The 24,796-nt window shown below is 47.2% G+C and overlaps 3 protein-coding genes and 1 pseudogene across 4 annotated transcripts; all 4 read left to right on the forward strand.

The window, feature by feature from the left end:
- Positions 1–4,333: 4,333 nt before the first annotated feature.
- On the forward strand, positions 4,334–5,991 carry LOC136521413 (BTB/POZ and MATH domain-containing protein 1-like). Of its 2 annotated transcripts, none has more exons than XM_066515152.1 (3): positions 4,334–4,471; positions 4,565–5,361; positions 5,435–5,991. In XM_066515152.1, exons 2-3 carry the CDS (start codon positions 4,574–4,576, stop codon positions 5,691–5,693), a joined length of 1,047 nt encoding a protein of 348 aa, XP_066371249.1. In that variant the 5' UTR covers positions 4,334–4,471; positions 4,565–4,573; the 3' UTR covers positions 5,694–5,991. The 2 variants fall into 2 exon arrangements, with proteins under 2 accessions (XP_066371249.1, XP_066371250.1); XM_066515153.1 differs by having other exon boundaries at positions 5,579–5,991.
- Positions 5,992–7,440: 1,449 nt separating this feature from the next.
- On the forward strand, positions 7,441–9,267 carry LOC136524401 (uncharacterized mitochondrial protein AtMg00810-like). The gene is made up of 2 exons (XM_066517797.1): positions 7,441–7,747; positions 8,444–9,267. The coding sequence occupies exons 1-2, from the start codon at positions 7,441–7,443 to the stop codon at positions 9,265–9,267; spliced, it is 1,131 nt and encodes a 376-aa protein (XP_066373894.1).
- Positions 8,740–10,582, forward strand: LOC136519406 (BTB/POZ and MATH domain-containing protein 1-like). Its single transcript, XM_066512812.1, has 2 exons — positions 8,740–9,894; positions 10,056–10,582. Exons 1-2 carry the CDS (start codon positions 9,650–9,652, stop codon positions 10,312–10,314), a joined length of 504 nt encoding a protein of 167 aa, XP_066368909.1. The 5' UTR covers positions 8,740–9,649; the 3' UTR covers positions 10,315–10,582.
- A 1,682-nt stretch (positions 10,583–12,264) lies between these two features.
- On the forward strand, positions 12,265–24,436 carry LOC136519535 (BTB/POZ and MATH domain-containing protein 1-like; annotated as a pseudogene).
- The last annotated feature ends 360 nt before the right edge of the window (positions 24,437–24,796 follow it).

A 24,796-nucleotide genomic window follows, 5' to 3' on the forward strand; every position in this document is an offset into this window, starting at 1 on the left:
TGGTAATTTAATTTGCTGCCCCATCCAAGGTCTCACCTCAAGCTATATCATTTATCTTAAGTGACATGATGGAGGTTTTAAATGATTGCTTATGCTATTATAGTATTTAAGGATGTACTCTACGACCTAAAATCCTTATTTTAAAAAGCGTAAAAAAAAGAGTTAATAAAAGATACAATAAGCATAAGAGTTTCAACTTAACCTAAGGATAAAAAAGTCTGTACTAGTCAATAAGAATAAAATTTAAAAATTCAAAATTTAGATTTCATTACTTCACCAGATATGTGATGCAACAAGAGTCATCATAGTTAATGACAAGATTTCAAACTAATTGCATGTTTAAAATATCAAGAAGTGCCATGCAAAAAAAAATATAAATATGGATGAAAAACATATATATCTGTCTCTTGCAAAAAAAAGTAATTAATAAGCTTATACTCACTTCATTTCAAATTATAAGTCGCTTTGACTTTTTTATTTAATCCATTTTGCTATGTATCTAGACATATTATTATATCTAGATGCATAACAAAATGGATGTACCAAAAAAATCAAAGCGACTTATAATTTGGAACAGAGAGAGTAATAACTAGATATAGACTATTTAGTATCTATTATGTCTATTATTCTAAAAACATAAATAAAGAGAAAAACATACAAATTAATATAAATGATTCTTTATTAGTCAGAACTATAAAACGATAACTAACATTTGTATCTCTTGAAATTCTAGCATGTACTAGAGCACGGATACATACTCCTACATAACTACCGCATCTAATGATCTAATCACAAGTTCACAACACAACCAGTAAAATTGCATTGTGGATCTTTGAAATTCCAAGCGTTATTGTCTTTAAACACGTGAATAATGGCACTCATGCAGTTGAAACGGTGTCTAGGAAGAAGAAAGGGCGCAAGTTATTAATTGTAATTTGTACGCAGGTGAGCGGTGGCCCGGCGACGGATGGCATTCCATTCCTGCTGCATTGACTGATCACTTCGATTCGGTCATTTATTTCCTAGTTCCAGGTCGAATACTCGGCGTGCCTCTTCACCGGAGCAGTCGCCAGTTTTAAGTGCAGCCGTATATAAATACTCCTCCGGGAGGGGAGGGAGAAGCGCTTCACGTAGTAGCTCAAATTCGTAGTAGCACTGCAATAGATCTAGCGTTTGGCTTCCTTGACCCATTCCCAAACCAAACCACCCTCCTTCAGGCCCCCGCCATGGAACATGGCCGCACTGTCCTCACGGAGGCCGTACGCAAGGTGCAGCTGCTCAAGATCGACGGCTATTCCGCTACCGGTGCCATGGAGGAATCTGACTACATCAAATCCAAATGGAACATCGATGGCCACGAGTGGGAGGTCCGTTTCTATCCCAACTGGTACGAAAGTTACTACTCCCGTTTGGTAGCTGTAAAGCTCTTCACTTCATCTACACCGACAGGGCTCCGGAGCTTGATGAGGAGCCTGACATGGCGATGGCTATGACTCAGCACTTACTCGCAGCTGCTGACAGGTATGTCTATTTTTGCTGAACGAATCAATCCAAATTTCATTATTATGGATGCAACTAATCAGTATTTTCGCAGGTACGGGCTTGACAGGCTTAAGCTGATCTGTGAAGGCAAGCTCGCTGGTGGCATCAGCATTGACACGGTCGCGACGACGTTGGCTCTAGCTGAGCAGAACAAGTGCTCGCTGCTTAAGGCCAAGTGTGTTGATTTCATTGCCAGGTCGCCTGAAACTCTTGATGCGGTCCTGGCGACCGAGGGCTACAATCATCTGGTGGCGAGCTGCCCCTTGGTATTGACTGAACTTCTGAGGGCTGCGCATGGAAGGAGGAACTGAGGAGGATCGACGATTCTAGCTTTGGCATATGCAGTCCTATCTTTATCTTAGTAGTGTTAATTTGACATGCAGTCCTAGCTAGCGTCCTATCTCTATCTTAGTGTTAATTTGGCATGCACTCCCAGCGTCCTATCTCTATCTAAGAAGTGTTATTTTGGCATGCAGTCCTAGCGTCCTATCCTCAGTAGTGTTAATTAGTTGCTTTTATGTTTTGACATAATTTTTCTTAGGCGCGTGAGTAATGGGACTCATGCTGTTGGAGCGCTGCGTGTGGGAGACAAAAGGAAACGAAGCACACAAGTTTCGTGATTAATCGCAGTGGTTAACAGATGAGCGGTGAGCCGGCGACGGCGACGGATGGCCTTCTATTCCTGCTGCATTGACTGATCAGTGATCGCCTCGATCAATTCGGTCATTATTCCTTCCCAAGTTCCAAAGTCGAATACTACTCGGCGTGCCTCTTCACCCAACAGTCGTCAGTTTTAAGTGCAGCGTCGTATATATATAAACAGTCGGAGGAGAGAAGCGCTTGATATAAAGTAGCAGCTGAAACTCAAAGTAGGAGCTAGCAGTGCCATTGACCTTGTCTTCCTCTACCTTGACCCTTCTCAAACCAAACCACCCTCCTTCAGGCCTCGCTCCACCATGGAACATGGCCACACGAACCTCAGTGAGGCTGTGCGCTCGGTGCGGCTGCTCAGGCTCGACGGCTATTGTGCCACCGATCTCATGGGGAGCTCTGAGTATTATGTTCACATGTTATGAGTTTGAAAGGTGACAGGGGAGCCATATGCACAGGTGTGAATGAGGACTGGCTATTAGAACATGACATAAGCGGTGTAACGTTAACAAAGGTTTTGCAACTCTAAACTCAAAGCGAGAAGAATAAGAGTGGTGATTTGTAACGCCCCAGCCCGGGATGACGACTAAGATCCACTCTACACGTTGAATGGACCGCACCCACTAATTAACACTCTTGCGCTTTCGTCCTCGCTTCGCGCAAAAGGTTCGAACCGGAGTTAATTGTTTCCCCGACCGAGACTTTTAAGTTGGTTCGCTATCCCTTCAGGTTCCGGTGTGAGACTAAATTTCACGAGCTATAGTGTTCCGCGATGCTACAGTGTCTCGCATCACCTAATCGCTACAGAACTCGGTAATTCGGCCCAGCCCACCAGACCGGCTCAACTTGGCCCATTAGCGAGGTCTCACATACACCCCACCTTTAGGACTCGACGTCCTCGTCGAGGGCCGAACCAACCTACCCAAACGGGACAAATGTCCAGGATCGACTCTCCTGGCCCACGTTTATATTCGAGGGCCGAACCAACCTACCCAAACGGGACAAATGTCCAGGATCGACTCTCCTGGCCCACGTTTATATTCCCAGCTCCTCGGCCTAAGTGCCATGCTCTTATAGAGCCATGCGCAACCTATCCGAGCTCCCGAGCCATATATCAGTGAAACCGCGAGAGTTGGCTCTGATTACCATTTGTAACGCCCCAACTCGGGAAGACGGCTAAAATCCACTCTACACAACACCTGCTAATTAACTCTCTTACGCTTTCGTCCTCGCTTCACGCAAAAGATTCGAACCGGAGTTTTTTAGCTTCCCAGACCGAGACTTTTAAGTTGGTTCGGTATCCCTTCAGGTTCCAGTGTGGGACTAAATTTCCCGAGCTACAGTGTTCCATGATGCTACAGTGCTCGCATCACCTTATCGCTACAGGACTCGGTAATTCGGCCCAGCCCACCAGACCGGCCCAACTTGGCCCATTAACGGGGTCTGACATACACCCACCCTTACGACTTGACGTCCTCGTCGAGGGCCGAACCAACCTATTCAAACGGGACAAATGTCCAGGATCGACTCTCTTGGCCACGTCCATATTCCCAGCTCCCCGGCCCAAGTGCCAAACGCAACCTGTCCGAGCTCCCGAGCCATATGTCCGTGAAACCGCGAGAATTGGCTCTGAATACCATTTGTAACGCCCCAGCCCAGGATGACGGCTAAGATCCATTCAACGTGTAGAGTGAATAATATTAGCATTTATGTCTTAAAATAAATTTATTCAAAAAATATATTCTATAACTAATCTAAAGATACTTATTTTATATTATAAATGTTAGTATTTTGTATATAAATTTAGTTAAAGTTTAAATTGTTTGACTTCTCGAAAATCGAGAATTGCATTTTTTTTAGACGGAAGGAGTATGGATTGGTGGATAAATTTGAAATCTCCGTTATATTAGTTATAGATTCGTGGATAAATTTTAAACGTCACGGCGTACACTTATGTCGCCTTTCGAAAATGCTTTGGCAGCAGAGCCGGAGTACTCTACTTTTGTTGCTTTGGGGGAGCCATGTGCGACGCACTCTACTTTTGACGTTGGTTCTTTTTTTTTAAAAAAAAGAAAACTTTTGACGTTGGAGTTCCCCACTCCCGCTGCTTTCCCCCCATTGACGAGTTGACGACAACGCCCAGATCGATTCCTCGTCACTTGCCGGTCAACACTGACCTGCGCCGCACACCGACGGTCCGGCGGCCGTCGATCTCTCGTTCTCACCGCACACCGACGGTCCAGTCCTCGCCGGGACGCCGGCGCCGGACGGGGTGAAGGTAACCCCGCGTCCCCCAGATTTTCATTCAACTTCAATTATCTGTTTGATTTTTTCGCTGAACTCGAAACATTTTTCGATGAGCCTCCTTCAGGCCTCCGCCATGGAACATGGCCGCACTGTCCTCACGGAGGCCGTACGCAAGGTGCAGCTGCTGAAGATCGACGGCTATTGCGCCACCGATGCCATGGGGTACTCTGAGTACATCAAATTCAAATGGATCGTCGATGGCCACGAGTGGGAGGTCCGTTTGTATCCCAACTACGAAAGCAACTTCGACCGTTTGGTAGCTGTAAATCTCATTCTTCTTGGTGAACCCCAGAGGAAGAAGTTGAAAGTGAATCTAAGCTGCCGGCTTGTAGATACGAGCCATCGTCTTGATCCTTCTGCTGAGAAGAGTTCGTCCCATGTATTTCCTAGTCGCGACGGATGTACAGTTACCTTGACGAGAAGATATGATATACCATCAGGTTATCTTGTGAATGATTCATTGACCGTGCAGTGCACCATCACTGTGCTCAAAGAACTGCCTGATATAGTCGTCCCAGCTAATACAGAGGCGCCGCCGCCACTGCCACCCTCTGATCTGGAGCGGCACTTCGGTGAGCTCTGGCAGGGCCAGAGGGGAGCAGACGTCACATTTGAGCTGGAGTCTGGCGAGCGTTTTCTCGCGCACAAAATCATTCTTGCTGCAAGGTCTCCTGTCTTCATGGCCGAGTTCTTTGGTGGCATGAATGAGAGGAGCTCCCAGAGTGTCAGGATCGAGGACATGGACGCTGATGTCTTCAAGGTCATGCTTCACTTCATCTACACCGACAGGGCTCCGGAGCTTGATGAGAAGCCTGAAATGGCGATGGCTATGGCTCAGCACTTACTCGCAGCTGCTGACAGGTATGTCTATTTTTGCTGAACGAATCAATCCAAATTTCATTATTATGGATGCAACTAATCAGTATTTTCGCAGGTACGGGCTTGACAGGCTTAAGCTGATCTGTGAAGGCAAGCTCGCTGGTGGCATCAGCATTGACACGGTCGCGACGACGTTGGCTCTAGCTGAGCAGAACAAGTGCTCGCTGCTTAAGGCCAAGTGTGTTGATTTCATTGCCAGGTCGCCTGAAACTCTTGATGCGGTCCTGGCGACCGAGGGCTACAATCATCTGGTGGCGAGCTGCCCCTTGGTATTGACTGAACTTCTGAGGGCTGCGCATGGAAGGAGGAACTGAGGAGGATCGACGATTCTAGCTTTGGCATATGCAGTCCTATCTTTATCTTAGTAGTGTTAATTTGACATGCAGTCCTAGCTAGCGTCCTATCTCTATCTTAGTGTTAATTTGGCATGCACTCCCAGCGTCCTATCTCTATCTAAGAAGTGTTATTTTGGCATGCAGTCCTAGCGTCCTATCCTCAGTAGTGTTAATTAGTTGCTTTTATGTTTTGATGTTCCTAAGACGACGATATTACGATGAACTAGTGCTTGCATTTCATTTCCCCCCTTTAGTTTGAGTTGCTTTATGATATAATGATTTTCCTAAGAGTCGGATGCCCTTCTTCTTTTGCATTTGTCACGACACGAACAGCCTGCTGCTTCAATTGCCGTTTTGTGTTGTGGGATTCCTTTTTTTGCTTCTCAATTTCTCCGACAATTGCAATGTCTTGTCATATATGTATACTGACGTAGACATATGGCATGAGCAGCTTGCTGCTTCAATTGGGATTGGCAAAGAGCTCGAAAACCCTTTTCTTTAACAATTGTTTTTTAGAAATAAGAGCACTATTAGAAACTTTTTTTTCTAGAATTAGTCTCTTCTTGAGAATAAAATCCAAAAACTTAGTACAGTGCTATTTTTTTATCCGGCAATAAAATATTTCGGTAGCTGCGATCCGAACTAGATAACCACAGTATCTACTATCTATTGCTGTAAGATGTTGAATGCACCACTTAAATTTTTCATTTCTGTAACAGACTTTAAAATAGCCGGTTCGGTCCCTCAACTATTACTCGTCAGTTTCATGAACTTTTAAAATAACTACTTTTAAGCGCCGGCTATATATAACCTGTACACCGTAATGAAATACATCTCATTCCTCTCTATTCTCTCTTACATGGTATCTTTCGCCAATTCCTAGCCTTTCCTTTTTATTTTCCGCTTCCGCATGCATGCACCTGATCGTGGGCACCCCAGCGTAGGATCCGATCGCACGGATCGAGCGCCTACCAGCCGCTCCTCCCTGCGCTGACCTACTCGCGCGTGCGTTGCAGCTGCTCGTCATCGCGCCGATCCAATCACGCGAGATCGCGCTCTGACCCGCTCGCACACGCCGCTACTCCACGCGCCGCCGCTGACCCGAGCGCCTGCCTGCCGCTGCACCTCGCCAGGCAGCCGCTGCTCCGATTGCCGGCGCCCCTCCCTTCTGCTCGCCTGCACTTGCCGCCGACCCACTCGCCAAGTCGCAGCCGCGCCAAGCCCTCCCATGGCCAGTGATGATGATGCCGCAGCCGCTACGTCGGCTGAGGAACAGCGCCGCGCCGAAGAGACTGCACGCCTCGCCGAGCTCGCTCGCCAGCGCGCGGCCGCCCTCGACAAGCACGAGGCTGCCCACGAAGCGCTTTGGGCGCAGGCCACTGCCGTTGTCAACATCAAGGCCTTGATCCCGGTCACCCTGGAGTCGGCCGCCAAGAACTTCAGCAAATGGCGCGGCCTGTTCCTCGTGGTGCTCGGCAAGTATGCCCTGACTCCCCACGTCCTCTCCGATGACGCCATGCCGGACCGCCCTATCTGGGTGCAGATGGACTGCACGGTCTTCACGTGGCTCTAGGGCACCGTCTCCAACGAGCTGCTCCAGTCCCTGATGCTCCATTCATTCAACGCTCGCGGCGCCTGGAGGTTCCTTGAGGGCGAGTTCCTTAGCCACAGTGAGTCCCGTGCACTTCTCCTTGAGACTGAGTTTCGCAGCCTCCGTCAAGGCTCCATGTCCATCAGAGATTATTGCCGCCGCCTTGAATCCATGGCTGCCTCACTGGGCGAGTTCGGCGATCCGATCGGCGATCGGCAGATGGTTCTCGCTCTCCTCCGCGGCCACAATGGCAAATTCCGGCACATGGTGTCGAACTTGAAGATGCATCGCCCGTTCCCCACGTTCGCTGAAGCCCGCACCCACCTGCAGCTGGAGGAAATCGACCTCGATGCCGCGCTGCCGTCGCCGCCCGCGGCTATGGTGGCCACGCCGCCGCCGCGACCAACCGGTCCAACTGGGCCCCAGCCATCACGCCCAGCTGGTCCGTCGTCTGCGTCTTCCTCCAACACCAACCCTGGCGATCCACGACACAACTACAACAACAATCGCCGCCGCGGTCGTGGGGACAAGTCCGGTGCCCCTGGCGGCTCCTCGCCCGCTCCGGGTGGTGCAATGCAGGCCGAGTTCGATGGTCTCCTCTCCAATAACACCTGGACGCTCGTTCCCCGTCCGCCCGATGAGAATCTGGTCACGGGCAAATGGATTTTTCGACACAAGCTCCATGCTGATGCCTCTCTTGATCGTTATAAAGCCCGATGAGTTCTGCGGGATTTCACTCAACGCCCAAGTATTGATTTTGCTGAGACCTTGAGCCCGGTTGTCAAACCGGCCACAGTTCGAGCAGTACTTTCAGTGGCACTCTCTCATGATTGGCCCATTCATCAATTGGACGTAAAAAATGCCTTTGTGCATGGTACTCTCACAGAACTGTTTACTGTGTCAGCTCTCTGGTTTTATAGATCCCTCTCATCCGGATCATGTCTGTCGGTTGAACAAGTCGCTCTATGGATTGAAGCAGGCGCCCCGTGCATGGCACAACCGGTTTGCCTCTCACCTCCTTTTCCTCAGATTTGTTGAGGCCAAGTCAGACACGTCGCTGTTCACCTATCACAGGGTTCTGATGTGGTATATCTCCTATTATATGTCGATGATATTGTTCTGACTGCATCATCTCCAGGCCTTCTTCGACAAATTATTGCAGCTCTTCAGCAAGAGTTTTCTATGACTGATATGGGTCAACTTCATCACTTCCTTAGAGTCTCTGTCACCCGCGGTGCTGACACCCTGTTTCTCTCCCAGTGGCAGTACACTCTTGATATTTTGGAGCGCGCCGGTATGAGTGCTTGCAAGCCTAGCAGCACCCCTGTCGACTCGCACTCCAAACTGTCAGGTGATGGTCCCCCTGTTGATGATCCGACTCATTATCGCAGCCTTGCTAGTGCTCTGCAATATTTGACATTCACGCGACTAGATATCGCCTTTGCAGTTCAACAGATATGTCCGTATATACATGATCCCAAGGAGCCTCACCTTGCTGCACTGAAGCGCATCCTGCGCTATCTTCAAGGCACCCTGTCACATGGCCTGACTCTTCACCGCTCACCACCAGAGGAGCTCGTTGTCTATTCTGATGCCGATTGGGCCGGTTGTCCTGATACTCAGAGATCGACATCCGGCTATGCAGTATTCCTTGGTGACAACTTGGTTTCCTGGTCCTCCAAGCACCAACCGACTGTCTCCCATTCCAGCGCTGAGGCGGAATATCGGGCCGTAGCGAACGGTGTTGCTGAAGCTTCGTGGCTGCGCCAGCTTCTTGACGAGCTTTGCCACCCCCTTCACCGTGCTACTTTGGTTTATTGTGACAACATTAGTGTTGTCTACCTCTCCAACAATCCGGTTCAGCACCAACGTACGAAGCACATAGAGATCGACCTGCATTTTGTTCGGGATCGTGTTGCTCTTGGACAAGTCCGCATCCTTCACGTCCTGACGACGTCGTAGTACTCCGACATATTCACCAAGGGCCTCCCGAACTTTGTCTTCCAGGAATTTCGATCCAGCCTGAACGTCCGCGAAGCTTTCGCTCCGACTGCGGGGGAGTGTTAGCGTATATTATGCTTGTCCACTTATGTAGCGCATGTTATGCTAGTCCACTTGTGTAAGCCTGCGGGCTTGGCTTGCATGCCGCCCCGACTCCTATATATGTAACCTGAACACCACAATGCAATACATCTCATTCCTCTCTATTCTCTTTTACACAGTGCACCATCACTGTGCTCAAAGAACTGACTGATATAGTCGTCCCAGTTAATACGGAAGCGCCGCCACTGCCAGTGCCACCCTCTGATCTGGAACGGCACTTCGGTGAGCTTTGGCGGGGCCAATGGGGAGCAGACGTCACATTTGTGCTCGAGTCTGGCGAGTGTATTCTCGCGCACAAAGCCATTCTTGCCGCGAGGTCTTCGGTGGCATGAACGAGAGGAGCTCCGAGAGTGTCAGGATCGAGGACATAGACGCAGATGTCTTCAAGGCCATGCTTCACTTCATCTACACCGATTGGGCTCCAGAGCTTGATCAGGAGCCTGAAGTGGCGGCTATGGCTCAGCACTTGCTCGCAGCTGCCGACAGGTATGTCTTATCTTTCTGAACGCGTATTATTGCGAATTTCAGTATGGATGCAACGAAATTACGATGTTTATAATTCAGGTGGGGATAGTTCATCCCCCCGGTGACCTTTCAAAAAAAATTATGATCTTTATACAATATAAGCACTCCTGCAAATTTCACAGGTACGGGCTTGACAGGCTGAAGCTGATCTGTGGAAGCAAGCTCCCTGGTGGTATCAGCATTGACACGGTTGCGACGACGCTGGCTCTAGCCGAGCAGCACAACTGCTCGCTGCTTAAGGCCAAGTGTGTTGATTTCATTGCCAGGTCGCCTGAAACTCTTGATGCGGTCCTGACGACCGAGGGCTACAATCATCTGGTGGAGAGCTACCCCTTGGTGTTGACTGAACTTGTGAGGGCTGCACATGGAAGGAGGAACTGAGGAGGATCAACTTATGAGGCTGCGCATGGAAGGAGGATCTGAGAAGATCGACAATTCTAGCTTGGGCATGCCTTCCTAGCTTCCTATCTTTAACTTAGTAGTGTTAATTTGGCATGCAGTCCTAGCGTCCTATGTGTTATTTTGGTATGCAGTCCTACCGTCCTATCTTTATCTTAGAAGTGTTATTTTGGCATGCAGTCCTACCGTCCTATCTTAGTACTTAGTAGTATTAATTAGTTGCTTTATGTTATGATTTTCCTAAGATGTATGCCCGATATTATGAACTAGTGCTTGCATTTGATTTCCCCCCTTCAGTTTGAGTTGCTTTATGCTATAATGATTTTCCTAAGAGTTGTATGCCCTTCTTCTTTTGTATTTGTCACGGCACGAGCAGCCTGCTGCTTCAATTGCCGTTTTGTGTTGTTGGATTCCAGTTTTTGCTTCTCAATTTCTCCGATAATTGCAATGTCTTGTCATATGTATATGAATACTGACGTACTCCAAAACCCTTTTCTTTAACAATTATTTTTTAGACATATGGCATGAGCAGCTTGCTGCTTCAATTGCGATTGGCAAAGAGCTCCAAAACCCTTTTCTTTAACAATTGTTTTTTTAGAAATAAGAGCTCTATTAGAAACTTTTTTCTAGAATTAGTTTCTTCTTGAGAATAAAATCCCAAAAACGTGATCATAATTATTTATCACAGTGCTATTTATTTATCCGGCAACAACATATTTCGGTAGCTGCAATCCAAATTAGATAATCACAGTATCTACTATCTATTGCTGTCAGATGTTGAATGCTTCGAAATTCTCTAAGAGCTAAACACCTACCATACCTAAATTTTTCATTTCTGCAACAGATTTTTTTTTCGAAAGGACGGTAAAAGCTTTGTCGTAATTTTTATTAGTAGACAAAAATGAAAACAAAGGTCGGCCTAGTTTTTTAAGTGGAAACAGACAAAAAAAAAAAAACCAGACACCACGGACCAGATGAGGTGCTCCAGCACCACACTCAACTACAGTACAAGTGCCCATCATGTGCATTTCCTGCATCAAAGTTTCATGTTTCAGATAACTTGCATAGGAAAAACTGTATTTGCTCGGCTTGACGCACAGTCCGTCCAGCCGGTCGCCGCAGCAATCGCACGTCACAGTCTTGCTCGCCAGTTCCGGTGCCATGCATGCTGACCCCAAGAGTCACCGGAACGAGGAGCAGCACAGCGAGCCACGTACGGCGCTATCAGAGTATCAGTGAACGAAACCGCCACTAGGAGGGCTGCTGCTAGCAGCAGAGCAGCAGGAAAATAAACGATGGTTATGTTTTGGATAAGTCATTGGTTTTGGTAATAATTTGACTATTTGAGCCTTTTCTTTTGGGTTAACCCACTAATTAAATAATTCATCTTGGTGGCAGTAGCCAAGTTGTCAAATTAGCCTACAGAAGGAGGATGATCTGGTTGGCTAAAAGACTACGAGCCAATGATTGTTTGATGGCCAAAATGTAGTTGCTAAAACTTGGGCAAGCCAAGATTTTGGCAGTCATTGGGTTTGATATCAGGATTTGCCAATATATCACAACTGGTACAAATAAATTTATGGTTGTCTGATGTCTTTTTTGCCGAGTGTTTTTTTTTCAGCACTCGGCAAAGAGTTTGTTTGCCGAGTGTCCGAGGGAATACACTCGGCAAACATAAAAACACTCGGCAAAGAGCCGTGAAGGTAACCCCCAAGCCCCCAGATTTTTTTTTCAACTCTATTTAGTTAACCGCTTGGTTTTTCCGATGAACTCGACACATTTTAGTTTTATAGATCGCTGGAGAGTTTTTTTTTTATCGTTGCAGTTGAAGTTAAACCAGGTCCCCTCGAATCCATTTCATATTGACTCGGAGAATCTTCTGGATCTTATCTGTTATCTCCTCTACTCTGTGCTAACTGAGAGGCCTCCACCATGGAACATGACGGCAAGAACCTGACTGTCACTGAGGCTGTGCGCTCGGTGCAGCTGCTCAAGATTGACGGCTATTCCGCCACCTCTACCATGGTGGGGGTCAGCGGAGTTCATCAAACCCAGATCCAGATGGAACATGATCGATGGCCACGAGTGGGAGGTCCATTTCTATCCTGATCACTTCAAAATGTCTCAACAGCAGGATATTACTTTGGCTGATGTGAAATAGAACCCTCAATCTCTTACCTTTTCTAGGTGGCTAGTTGATGGGTGGAAATTACAATGGGATGACATTATGTTTGACACTGCTAATAGCCCTTTAAAATCTATTGCTGATGTGGTGATTTGGAAATTTGGTGGTAAAGGTCATTTTACAGTTAAATCTCTCTATAATGCTCTTACTTCTAATGATAATGGTCTCTATGAAAAGAAAATTTGGAAAGGAAAGATTCCAGCTAAGATTAAAATCTTCCTTTGGATGGTTCTGAACAATGCAATTCTTACTAATGATAATATGTTAAAAAGGAATTGGTCTGGAGACCCAGCTTGCTACTTCTGTCCCATAGATGAAACTGCTACTCATCTTTTCTTTCAATGTAGTGTGACTAGAGCAGTGTGGGCGACTATTGCTACCTGCATTGGTGCTAATAACATTCCCCAGTCTCTGAATCAGAGCTGGGCATGGTGTGAGTCATGGCTTCCTGGTGAGAAAAAGTTTCACACTCTTGGAATTGCAGCCATCTGTTGGGCCATCTAGAAAACCAGGAACAAGATATGTTTTGAAGGCAAACTTATCCAAAATCCTATATAATTGTATGTTATGCTTGCGCGCTTATGAGCTATTGGGCAGACTGTACATGGCGAAAGACAAGGAAATATTGCTGGCTGGCGTCAATACAATGATGCAGATTGCAAGGAAGTTTCTGAACAAGAAATCGAAGCAAGGCTTGGTGCAGCTACTAGAGGAGGGCAGTGATGATCGTCAGGAGGACTAAAGAGGGCTCATGTGATGATGTCATATTGATGGCTGACTTCTTTTGCGATGGTTGTCTGATGTCTTTTTTGGTCTCTGCTGTGATGATACTTCTGTAGTAATCCCTCTAGCCGTGTTACTTAGACAGTGTTGGTTTTTTAGCCTGATTAGGGCGTTCTGGTTGATAAACGGGCGTTGGTATGCTGCGAGTAGAGCTGGGTAATCCTCGTAGACAGCTTCTTAGATTTCTAGCTTGCTTCTCCTAACACTTTATCTGGATGATGTATTTCCGTTATGTCTCTAATGGAAATGGGGGATCTCCCTCGGTTCAAAAAAAGGAGCCCTACATAGTTCCTATGGTTTCAGTTCCTTAGGATTGCATATGCATTTCTGTATTATTCTTGTATTTTTCCTATTCAAGTGATTTCTCATTCCTGCATTCCAAAGGGGCCCTAAACATGCCATAGGACGTGCAATAGAATTTGTGTAAAGATATAAGACCAAAAACATGTATATGCATTGCAGCGATACATAATTTGTTGCTTGTGCTCATGCTAATGATAATAAGCTAGCTAGCTGTTTTTATTGGATTTAATTGACCTTGTCTCAAGGGCTTGTTTGGGTACACTTGTATTCAGCTCAATCCATACGTGTTGTGATGGATTAGGGTGTAAGTTTGTTTAATTTTCACCCTAATTTAACCCAACATATGTTGATTAAGTTGAATACGAGTGTAGCCAAACAAGTCCTAAGTAAAATAAATTCCAAACCTCATAATAAATGTTTGTGCAATAAATGATTAATTATATATGGAAATTTCACAGTAGATTGATTCAACTTAAATGGGTAGTTATTATGTTCACATGTTATGAGTTTGAAAGGTGACAGGGGAGCCATATGCACAGGTGTGAATGAGGACCGGCTATTAGAACATGACATAAGCGGTGTGACGTTAACAAAGGTTTTGCAACTCTAAACTCAAAGCGAGAAGAATAAGAGTGGGGATCCTCAAAGTGATAGACGGATAGACACGTAGATTGCGAGAAGGAAGACATAATTTTTGTTATAATTTAGTACTCCCTCTATTCACAAAAGAATGTAATTATATAAACCATGTTGATCAAACTAGCTCATATTTGATCAAATATATAGTAAATAATATTAGCATTTATGTCTTAAAATAAATTTATTATAAAAATATATTCTATAACTAATCTAAAGATATTTATTTTGTAATATAAATGTTAGTATTTTGTATATAAATTTAGTTAAAGTTTAAATTATTTGACTTCTCAAAAACCGAGAATTGCATAATTTTTTTTGGACGGAGGGAGTATGGATTGCTGGATAAATTTGAAATCTCCGTTATATTAGGTATAGATTCGTGGATAAATTTTAAACGTCACGGCGTACACTTATGTCTCCTTTCGAAAATGCTTTGGCAGCAGAGCCGGAGTACTCTACTTTTGTTGCTTTGGGGGAGCCATGTGCGACGTACTCTACTTTTGACGTTGGTTCTTTTTAAAAAAAAAAAAAAAAACTTTTGACGTTGGATTTCCCCACTCCCGCTGCTTTACCCCCATTGACGAGTTGACGACAACGCCATTCCTCATCACTCGCCGGTCAACACTGACCTGCGCCGCACACCGACGGTCGGGCGGCCGTCGATCTCACGTTCTCACCGCACACCGACGGTCCAGTACTGGCATCACATATTTTGCTAAGTCAAAAATCAAACCCAATCGGAGAAAACTAGTCATGCAATTAGATCGAGAAGTGCAAGTGTGTGATCCTACTTGAATATGAAAGTGAACACTCCTTTTTGCGATTTGATCTATGTCCTCTGTTTTGATATCTTTGGAGGTCATGACTATCTTTTTATTCCTTTTCTTTTCTTCCTCACTTTCTTTCCCACATTTTTTCATCATGCTCAAAAAGGAAGGATTTTTTCCTTAATTTATTTTTGGAGCATAAATATCTTTGTTTTCTTTTCTGTTTTTGCATAGCTCATGCCTTTCTCCAAATTTGAAGATAAAAATTTAGAGGTTGATAAAACTGATAACATGGAGCATTCGCATTTGGTGGCTAAGTCGATGACATGTTTTTGTTTACTTATAGTGTGGAAGGAAAGGATGTTTTTAGTGGAGTGTATGGGACCACGATCTTAATTAAAAGCATGAAAAGAATCTACACAAGGGTCACAAACAATTTGACAAAGCTTAGTGCAATCACAAGTAACATAGCTTTGGTAGAAATTTATCATCACTGACCACGATCTTGTGTGTCTTGCACTTATATGAAGGGACGAGGGGTGGCATAGGCGGGAAATCACCTGGTGCGGTGGTTCAAATTTTGTATTCCGCCTATTTGATTCTGAGCCACAAACACTAGTTGGCCAAGCTTTGTTTATTTTGATGTGTCGTCACTAGAGTCTTCTGGTCAAAACTTGTGCCAATGTGTGTAATGACACGTGTAAATATTTCCCTCTGGTACCGGCTACAATTTGTAGTGCCAGATTCTGTGGGTGTGCAAGTGCAATAATTACGATCAATTTATAGGCGTATTGTAGTAATTTGTCGTGTTGCATTGGTATCCCTCTCCAGTCCTACAATTATAGTTTTTTGGGGACGGAGGAAATAATTACTATCACTAGATAGATCATTAAATCTATTTTTATAATAATTTCTTTTAACGATATAAATGTAGCTAATATTTTTCTACAAATTTAATCAAACTTAAGAAAGACTCGTATTTTGAGACAGTGAGAGTTGATGAGATAAGACGAGCCTGATTGTTTCCAACCTATAGAAGGCTTGGGAACCGAAAAACGAAACCACTGGCAAAGGCGTGGGAGCCATGTGCAAAACGTACTACGGCCCTGTTCGCTTGAACTTATCAGGCGTACCGTTTCAGCGAAATAACAATGTTTTTCTCTCACAACAAATCAGCATCAGCATCAGCATCAGCATCAGAATCAGCCGTTTTTCCAGCCAGCCGAACAGGGCGTACTACTTTTGACGCCGGTTTTCCCCACTTGCTTTCCCCATTGACGAGTTTGACGACAAGGCACAGATGGATTCCTCGCCGCTTGCCACCAGTCAACCCTGACCTACGAGCTAGTGAGGTCGGGCGGCCATCCATCTCATTGCACACCGCCGGTCGAGTCCTCGCTGGCGCCCGAGGGTGTGAAGCCGTGAAGGTAACCCCCCAAGCCCCCAGATTTTTTTTTCAACTCTATTTAGTTAACCGTTTGTTTTTTCCGATGAACTCGACACATTTTAGTTTTATAGATCGCTGAAGAGATTTTTTTTATCGTTGCAGTTGAAGTTAAACCAGGTTCCCTCGAATTCATTTCATATTGACTCGGAGAATCTTCTGGATCTTATCTGTTATCTCCTCTACTCTGTGCTAACTGAGAGGCCTCCACCATGGAACATGACGGCAAGAATCTGACTGTCACTGAGGCCGTGCGCTCGGTGCAGCTGCTCAAGATTGACGGCTATTCCGCCACCTCTACCATGGTGGGGTCAGCGGAATTCATCAAACACAGATCCAGATGGAACATCGATGGCCCGAGACGCTCTCAGCCGTCCATCCAGATCCGACGGCCAGGCATCATTTTCGGGAGATCAAAACCCCCGGCGCCACGGCCACCCCCGAAACCCTATCACATTTGCATTCTTCCTTTCTCTCTCTTTGCCGCTCCCCTCTCTACTCCTTAGCGCAGCGGCGGTCGAGTGACAGAGCGAGAGCGAAGAGAGAGACCATGGCGCTGTTGCCGGGCCCCTCGCCGGCGCGCGTGCTCCCCACGCGGGTGAGCGTGCCACCGTCGAGCGGACTAGCGGTGGCGCCCTTGGACGGAGCTCACACTCACCTGACGAGCAACGACTCGGCCTTCATCCCACGTGCCGGCAAAACAGCAACGCGGTGCAGCGGCGAGGTAAGCCATCTTCTAAAGCCCTTCCCCTTTCCCTTTCCTTCTCTGATTTGGCATCTTTCTTTCTTTTCTTCTCGGATCTATCCGATTTAGGGTTGGGGATGGGATTAGGATCGAGATTAGGGTTAGGGTTTACTTACTGTTCATCTTCTCCGAGCGGTTCGCGCGTGTTAGGGTTAGGGTTTGAGTTGTTTTTCAAAAACAAAACCCTTTCTTACTGCTTTTCTTCACCCAATTTGGGTTTAGGGTTCGATGAACCCTCTGTTTAGATCCAAAACCGAATCTATCATATCCTTCTAAATGCTGCTACTCGGTTTTCTTATCCGATAGGCTAGATTTACACCTAGTTAGGCGTCTGATACCATTGATGGTCCTAACATAGGATACTAGCCATAGATCTAGCGTGTTTACTTGCTTTTGGAATAAACCGTGAGTCCTAGAACATCTACTGATTAATAGATAGAGTGAGAGAGAAAGGGGTGAAGGGGGTGCAAACCATCGGCCGCCTTCGAGGAAGACGGGCTGGCCATCGCAGCGCTCGGTGGTGAAAGGCGACGGTGCAGTAGCGGTGTCGTCCAGGGGTTGGTGTAGAGGTCGTAGGGCAGCCCGGCGTTGTAGCAGCCCTCCGACGTGATGCAGAGGCGGTGGCGGCGCTTCCCGTCGCTGGCAGCGCCCTCTCTGTGATCGGTTAGGGTTTAGGACTGTAGGTGGGGTGCTAGGTGGCCTAGGTGAACCTCGTGCTTGGCGCCCCAGCCCCCACCTCCTATTTATGACGCTGTGCGATGGGGGCCCACCAACCATATTATGGTTGGGCGCCCCCGATCAGGGCGCGGATCCCAGGGTGGGCCAATTGGTGGAGATCAACTAACAAATCTGAGCTGCCGGCTTGTAAGCCCCAGCCAGCATCTCAATCCCTCCAAAGAGAAGAGAAGAGTGTGTCCCATGTATTTGACCGTCGCTCCAAATGCTCGCCTGAAGTTCTCCTCATGCTGAAACACGAGGTACCATCATCAGGTTATCTCGTGAATGACTCACTGACCGTGGAATGCACAATCACCGTGCTAGGAGCAGATGATGAGGAGCAGCCAGTGACGAAGCCAGAAAAAAATTTAGGAGGGGCTGAACAAAAGAATAGAGATTTTTTTATCTTCTCTTAACCTTAGCCCCTCCTACCTAATACATGTATGTATAAAATTTTAAGAGAGAACTTAGAAAAACTCCACGTGCTCAGGATAGGTAGGGGGGCTGAAGTCCCCCCTAGCCCCACCGCTGGCTACGTCCCTGGGAGCAGCCCCTGCCAGTGCCCCCACCCTCGGACCTGCACAAGCACCTCGGTGAGCTCTTGCAGAGCCAGGAAGGAGGTTTCATGTCTCTGAGGAATCCTTTGCCGCCCACAAGGCCATACTCGCTGCAAGGTCCCCGGTTTTCAAGGTCGAGTTCTTTGGAGGCATGGATGAAACAAGCTCCGAGTCTGTGGTGATCGAAGACATGGAGGCCGTTGTGTTCAAGTCCATGCTTCACTTCATCTACACTGACATGGCTCCGGAGCTCGACGGTGACCAGGAGCCTCAGGCAGCGGCGACCATGGTTCAGCACCTCCTGGTAGCTGCTGACAGGTAAGGTTTCTTTTCACTTTCAGAATGGGTTATCATGTGTATACGAGATTACACAATATGACGACATTTACAGTACTATAGCAATAGCATCACCATGTGTATACGAGATTATAATTAACTTCTAAAAATTTAACAGGTATGGGCTGAACAGGCTCAAGCAGATATGCGAATGCAAGCTCTCTGGCGGCATCGGCATTGGCACAGCGGCTATGACGTTGGCTCTCGCCGAGCAGCACCACTGCTCGCTGCTCAAATCCAAGTGTATTGAGTTCGTCACCAAATCGCCTGAAACTCTTGATGCTGTCTTGGCAACTGATGTTAGCTAAACTGTTGCATCATTCGGTTAGGATTTCATTGTTAAGTCATCAAGTTATAGGAGTCTAGTCGAGTTAGCAGATTGGGCGTGGCCAGAGGCGTGCTTGGGCACGACACGATCTGGAGTTCTCGGTCGGTAGGCGTCACGACGTATGCCGCAGCACGTGGTGCGCGTCGCGGTGAAACGGCGTGGCACACGGTGTGCGGCGTGGCGCGGGGATATGTGGAGACATGTTCCGTGATCCCATCTATCATTATAAATAAGAAACAATAGAGGCCGGAGAAGCTGCGATGTTTGGCGGCGCATTATTCTCTCTCACGATCTTTCCATCTGTTACTCAGTCACCGCGATCACCACGTCGGTGGTGCGTCGCCGTCGAGGCCTGAGCTCGAGGACCCAGGGCAACGCCTGGTTCCAACAAGTGGTATCAGAGCCGGTGGTTGTCGAAAGAGGAGGCGTGTGGTGGCGGTGAGTGTTTGGAGAAGGTTGCCGGCTTGAAGGTTTCGCCGGAACGTTGAAGAAAGGAGAGCATCGAACTCGAGCATCGTCGAGATGGGTTCAGGCACCTCGAGTGAAAAAGAATCCATGGACCGGGCATTCAATCAAGCCACGGGGAATTTGGTATGGCCGCTGCTGACTCGTATGAATTATCAAGAGTGGTCGTCTCACATCCAGTGCAATCTGGAAGGGATGTTTCTTTAGGGATGCATGTTGATGAAGCCGATTCTGCAAAGGTGGAGAGACGTCGAGATCGCTTGGCACTCGGTGCCATGCTTCGCGCGCGTGCCACAAGAGATGCACTCCATGCTCCTGAACAAGAAAATAGTGAGGGAGGCATGGGAGGCAATCAAGACCATGCGTCTTGGAGCAGATCGTGTTAAGGAGGTCAACGCCCAAAAGCTTTGGCTGAGTTCGAATCCATCGCATTCAAGCCGGGTGAGGCCATTGATGATTTTGCGATTCGCATCACAAAGCTCGTCACGGATCTGCGAGGGCTTGGGGAGGAGAGCATCACCGACGTACGTGTGGTGAAGAAATTCCTTCGTGTGGTGCCGTCTAGGTACAGTCAAGTCGCGGTGGCGATTGAGATGTTCAAAGATCTAAAGAAACTGTCGATCGAGGAGCTTGTGGGTCATCTTCGGGCAGCAGAAGAGAGGTTTGAGCCCTCGGTGGAGCAGGTGACAGAGAAGACTGGCAAACTTCTCCTAACAGAAGAGGAGTGGGCAGCCAGGAATAAACAACGCTTCGTCGGACTCGACCTTGTCTTCTGGAGGCAAAGGCGGCGGGCAGTATGTGAAGAAGGAGCGATCCGGATCTGGGGCACGCGGTGGCGGTGATGCGCGTGACTCCGGTGGGAAGCAGCTCACGTCGATGGGAACCCCACGGCGGAAAGGTAGATGTCGCAAGTGCAAAATCTATGGGCACTTTGCAAAAGAGTGCAAAACGAAGGAAAAAGAAGAATGACAAGAGGCTGCTCATCATGCCAATGTCTAGGCAGAACCAGCTCTAATGGTGGCGCACGTTTGCAAAATCAAGAGGCTAAGCACGCCGGTGATGCAACGTGTGTTCCTGAATCAGGAACGCGTATTCCCGGCGGAATACCACGAAGGAGCGTGGGTACTAGACATGGGCGCCATGAACCATATGATGGGGCGCCGAGAAGCCATGGCGACTTTGGATGAGACGGTCTGGGGCGCAGTGAAGTTCGGTGATGGGTCGACAGTGGAGATTCATGGGATCGGTGCTGTTACGATCGCCGGAAAGAACAACGACCACCGAGTCCTCACAGAGGTATACTTTATTCCATCTCTTAAGTGCAATATTGTTAGCCTTGGTCAGCTCGAAAGAAGGGGGATGCCGGGTTGAAATCGATCACGGTATTCTGGAAGTGTTTGAGCGGCAGCAGGGTGGACAAGAAAAGCGTGGAGTGTTAATTAGAGCGGAGAGGAAAAATCGCTTGTATATCATGAAAGTGAATCTTACTTCACCTGTATGTCTACTAAGCAAGATGGATGAAGTGGCTTGGCTATGGCATGCACGGTATGGGCATCTCAACTTTAGATCACTTCATGATCTCGGTGTAAGAGAGATGGTGGAGGGAATCCCAACAATCAGTCAAGTTGAACAAGTTTGCAACGGTTGTGCACTTGGGAAGCAGCATCACACTCATTTCCCTCAAGTTTCGGCATACCGTGCTAGTGGAGGCCTTTATCTGGTTCATGGTGATCTATGTGGACCGATCACACCGCCTACACCAGGTGGAAGATTGTATTTTCTGTTGATCGTGGATGATCACAGCCGCTGCATGTGGCTGGAATTGTTGGCAACCAAGGATGAAGCGCTGAGCAGTTTCAAGAAGATAAAAGTGGGAGCTGAAGTTGAATCAGGCCATCGTCTGAGGGCGTTCAGAACTAACCGGGGTGGTGAGTTTAATTCTGGTATGTTTGTTGCTTACTGCAATGAACAAGGGATCAAGCAAAATACCACAACGCCATACTCTCCACAGCAGAATGGAGTGGTGGAACGACACAATCAAACTGTCGTGGAGATGGCTCGATGTCTGTTAAAGAGTATGAGTGTGCTGGGAAAATTCTGAGGAGAAGCAGTAAAAGCAGCTGTCTACTTGTTGAATCGGTCGCCAACAAAGAGTTTAAATGGCAGGACTCCGTTTGAGGTTTGGTTCAGGGAGAAAACCGAGTGTGCGGCACCTCCATACGTTTGGCTGTACGGCGTTTGTAAAGCGTATAGGGCCGAGTGTAAACAAACTGGCAAATAGATCGATACCGGGGGTGTTCCTTGGTTATGAATCAGGGACCAAAGGCTATAGAGTGTATGATCCAGTCAACAAGAAGTTGATAGTGACTAGGGACGTGATTTTTGATGAGAAAAGAAGATGGAATTGGGAGGAGAAAGCAGCAGGCTAGAACGACTTGGCACCACAGTTCTCAGTCGTGTATACAGATGAAGTGCTGGATGGCACTGTTCACGGTCCAGCAATAGAGCCAACACAGGATCTCGATGCGGGAGTGCCGTCTTCACCTGCTGCAGCAATTCCATCAGAAGGGGGGTGCTCCGGGTACGCCACCTCACACGCCAACCGGGTCAATTGTGGGATCAACACTGCAGTCAGCACCGCAGATACAATGGGCGACACCACCGACAGGAGCTTCGGTTGATTCAGAAGGCATTCCAATGAGGTACAGAATGATACCCGATTTGCTTGATTCCACTGATGAAGTTCAGGGTTTTGAGTACAGTGGCTTGTGTTTGGTCGCCTCTGAGGAACCAGCTATAGTTGAGGAAGCGTTGTCAAAGAGTTGCTGGAGACAGGCCATGGAGTCTGAAATGAAGGCAATTGAGGACAACAAGACATGGATGGTTAGTGATCTGCCAGCAAATCAAAAGGCCATTGGGTTAAAGTGGGTTTTCAAAGTTAAAAAAGATCCAACAGGTAATATTGTCAAGCATAAAGCAAGGTTAGTGGCAAAGGGCTATGCTCAGAGACATGGAGTAGATTTCGATGAGGTATTTGCTCCGGTTGCCAGAATTGAAATAGCAAGGGTGTTGTTGGCGCTTGCAGCTCAAAGTGGATGGGAAGTACACCATATGGATGTCAAGTCGGCATTCTTGAATGGAGACTTAACTGAAACAGTTTATGTTCAACAGCCTCCGGAATTTCAACATGGGTAATGGAGGAAAAAGTACTGAAATTGAAAAAGGCGCTCTATGGCTTAAAGCAGGCACCTAGGGCCTGGAATGCGAAGCTTGACAAGGAGCTGATAGCTCTTGGTTTTGTGAAGAGAAAGCTCGAACATGCTATGTACAAGAGGAGCAACAAGGAGTCTCTCTTGCTTGTCGGGGTTTATGTCGATGACTTAATCATTTCCGGGCCAAATGTCAGTGACATTAAAAATTTTAAGCAGGAAATGAAGAAGAAATTCAGTATGAGCAATCTTGGGTTGTTGAGTTACTACTTGGGAATAGAAGTGAAGCAAGGAGAACATGGGATCACTTTGTGCCAAAGTGGTTACACAACCAAGATCTTGGAGTCTGTGGGAATGACAAATTGCAATCCTTGTGCAACACCCATGGAGGCTCGGCTCAAGCTCAGCAAGAAGAATGAGGGAGAAGTTGTGGATCCTACAGCATATAGAAGCATCATAGGGAGCTTGAGATATCTTGTCAACACTAGACCAGGACATAGCCTTCGCGGTCGGTGTTGTGAGTAGATATATGGAAGCTCCAGGCAAAGAACATTGGACTACAGTAAAACACATACTCAGGTATCTGAAGGGAACCGTGAGGTTTGGCTGCAAGTATGCAAGAAACTCTGAACTAAAACCATTTTTGCTGGGGTTTAGTGACAGTGATTTCGCCGGTGATGTAGAGGATAGGAAGAGCACTACTGGGGTTGTCTATTTTCTCGGTAAGAGCTTGGTCACGTGGGCTTCGCAAAAGCAGAAGATCGTGGCGTTGTCATCCTATGAAGCCGAATACGTTGCAGGGGCTGCAGCAGCATGTCAAGGGATATGGTTGAGCCGACTAGTGGGCGACTTGATGGGAACAAAGGAGAAGCCGGTTAAGCTCCTGATGGACAACATGTCCGCGATCGCACTGAGCAAAAATCAAGTGCATCATGACAGGAGCAAACATATTGATACAAGGTATCACTTCCTGCGTGAGTGCATTGAAGAAGGAAAGGTGGAGATTGATCATATTGGAACTGCTGATCAGTTGGCCGATATGTTCACCAAGGCGCTTGGGCGTGTCAGGTTTTTGGAGCTGAGGAATGAATTAGGCGTCTGCAACAGGTTTAGGGGGTGTTTTGTTAGCTAAACTGTTGCATCATTCGGTTAGGATTTCGTTGTTAAGTCGTCAAGTTATAGGAGTCTAGTCGAGTTAGCAGATTGGGCGTGGCCAGAGGCGTGCTTGGGCACGACACGATCTGGAGTTCTCGGTCGGTAGGCGTCACGACGTATGCCGCAGCACGTGGTGCGCGTCGCGGTGAAACGGCGTGGCACACAGTGTGCGGCGTGGCGCGGGGATATGCGGAGACATGTTCCGTGATCCCATCTATCATTATAAATAAGAAACAATAGAGGCCGGAGAAGCTGCGATGTTTGGCGGCGCATTATTCTCTCTCACGATCTTTCCATCTGTTACTCAGTCGCCGCGATCACCTCGTCGGTGGCGCGTCGCCGTCGAGGCCTGAGCTCGAGGACCCAGGGCAACGCCTGGTTCCAACAACTGATGGCTACGCGCATCTGGTGGCAAGCTGCCCCTTGGTCCTCGCTGAACTACTGAGGGCCGCGCGTGGTAGGAAGATCTGAGCTAAGATGGTGATTTTCGTTGACACTCCCTGTGTCCTAATATTAGTACTATCAGCCTAGTATTGCTAGTTGCTTCTTTATGATTTCCCTAACATGTGTGACCTATATGATTGCTATATCATGATGCACTAGTGCTTGCAGTTGATTTCCCCCCTTTTAGTTTCAAGTTGCTTAATTTCTAGTAGCCGTTATTCTCCTTTTGTGGCTTTCATGTATTATGACATGGGCAGCTAGCTAGCTTGCTGCTTCAAATCTTCAGTTGCCATTTTATGTGGTTATTAGATCTCGTTTTGTGCTTGTCATTTGGGGCTTAATTGCATCAGTTGCCATTTTGTGCTTGTCATTTGGGGCTTAATTGCA

Source organism: Miscanthus floridulus, chromosome 18 (genome assembly GCF_019320115.1).
Source record: "Miscanthus floridulus cultivar M001 chromosome 18, ASM1932011v1, whole genome shotgun sequence".
NCBI classification, from domain to species: Eukaryota; Viridiplantae; Streptophyta; class Magnoliopsida; order Poales; family Poaceae; genus Miscanthus; species Miscanthus floridulus.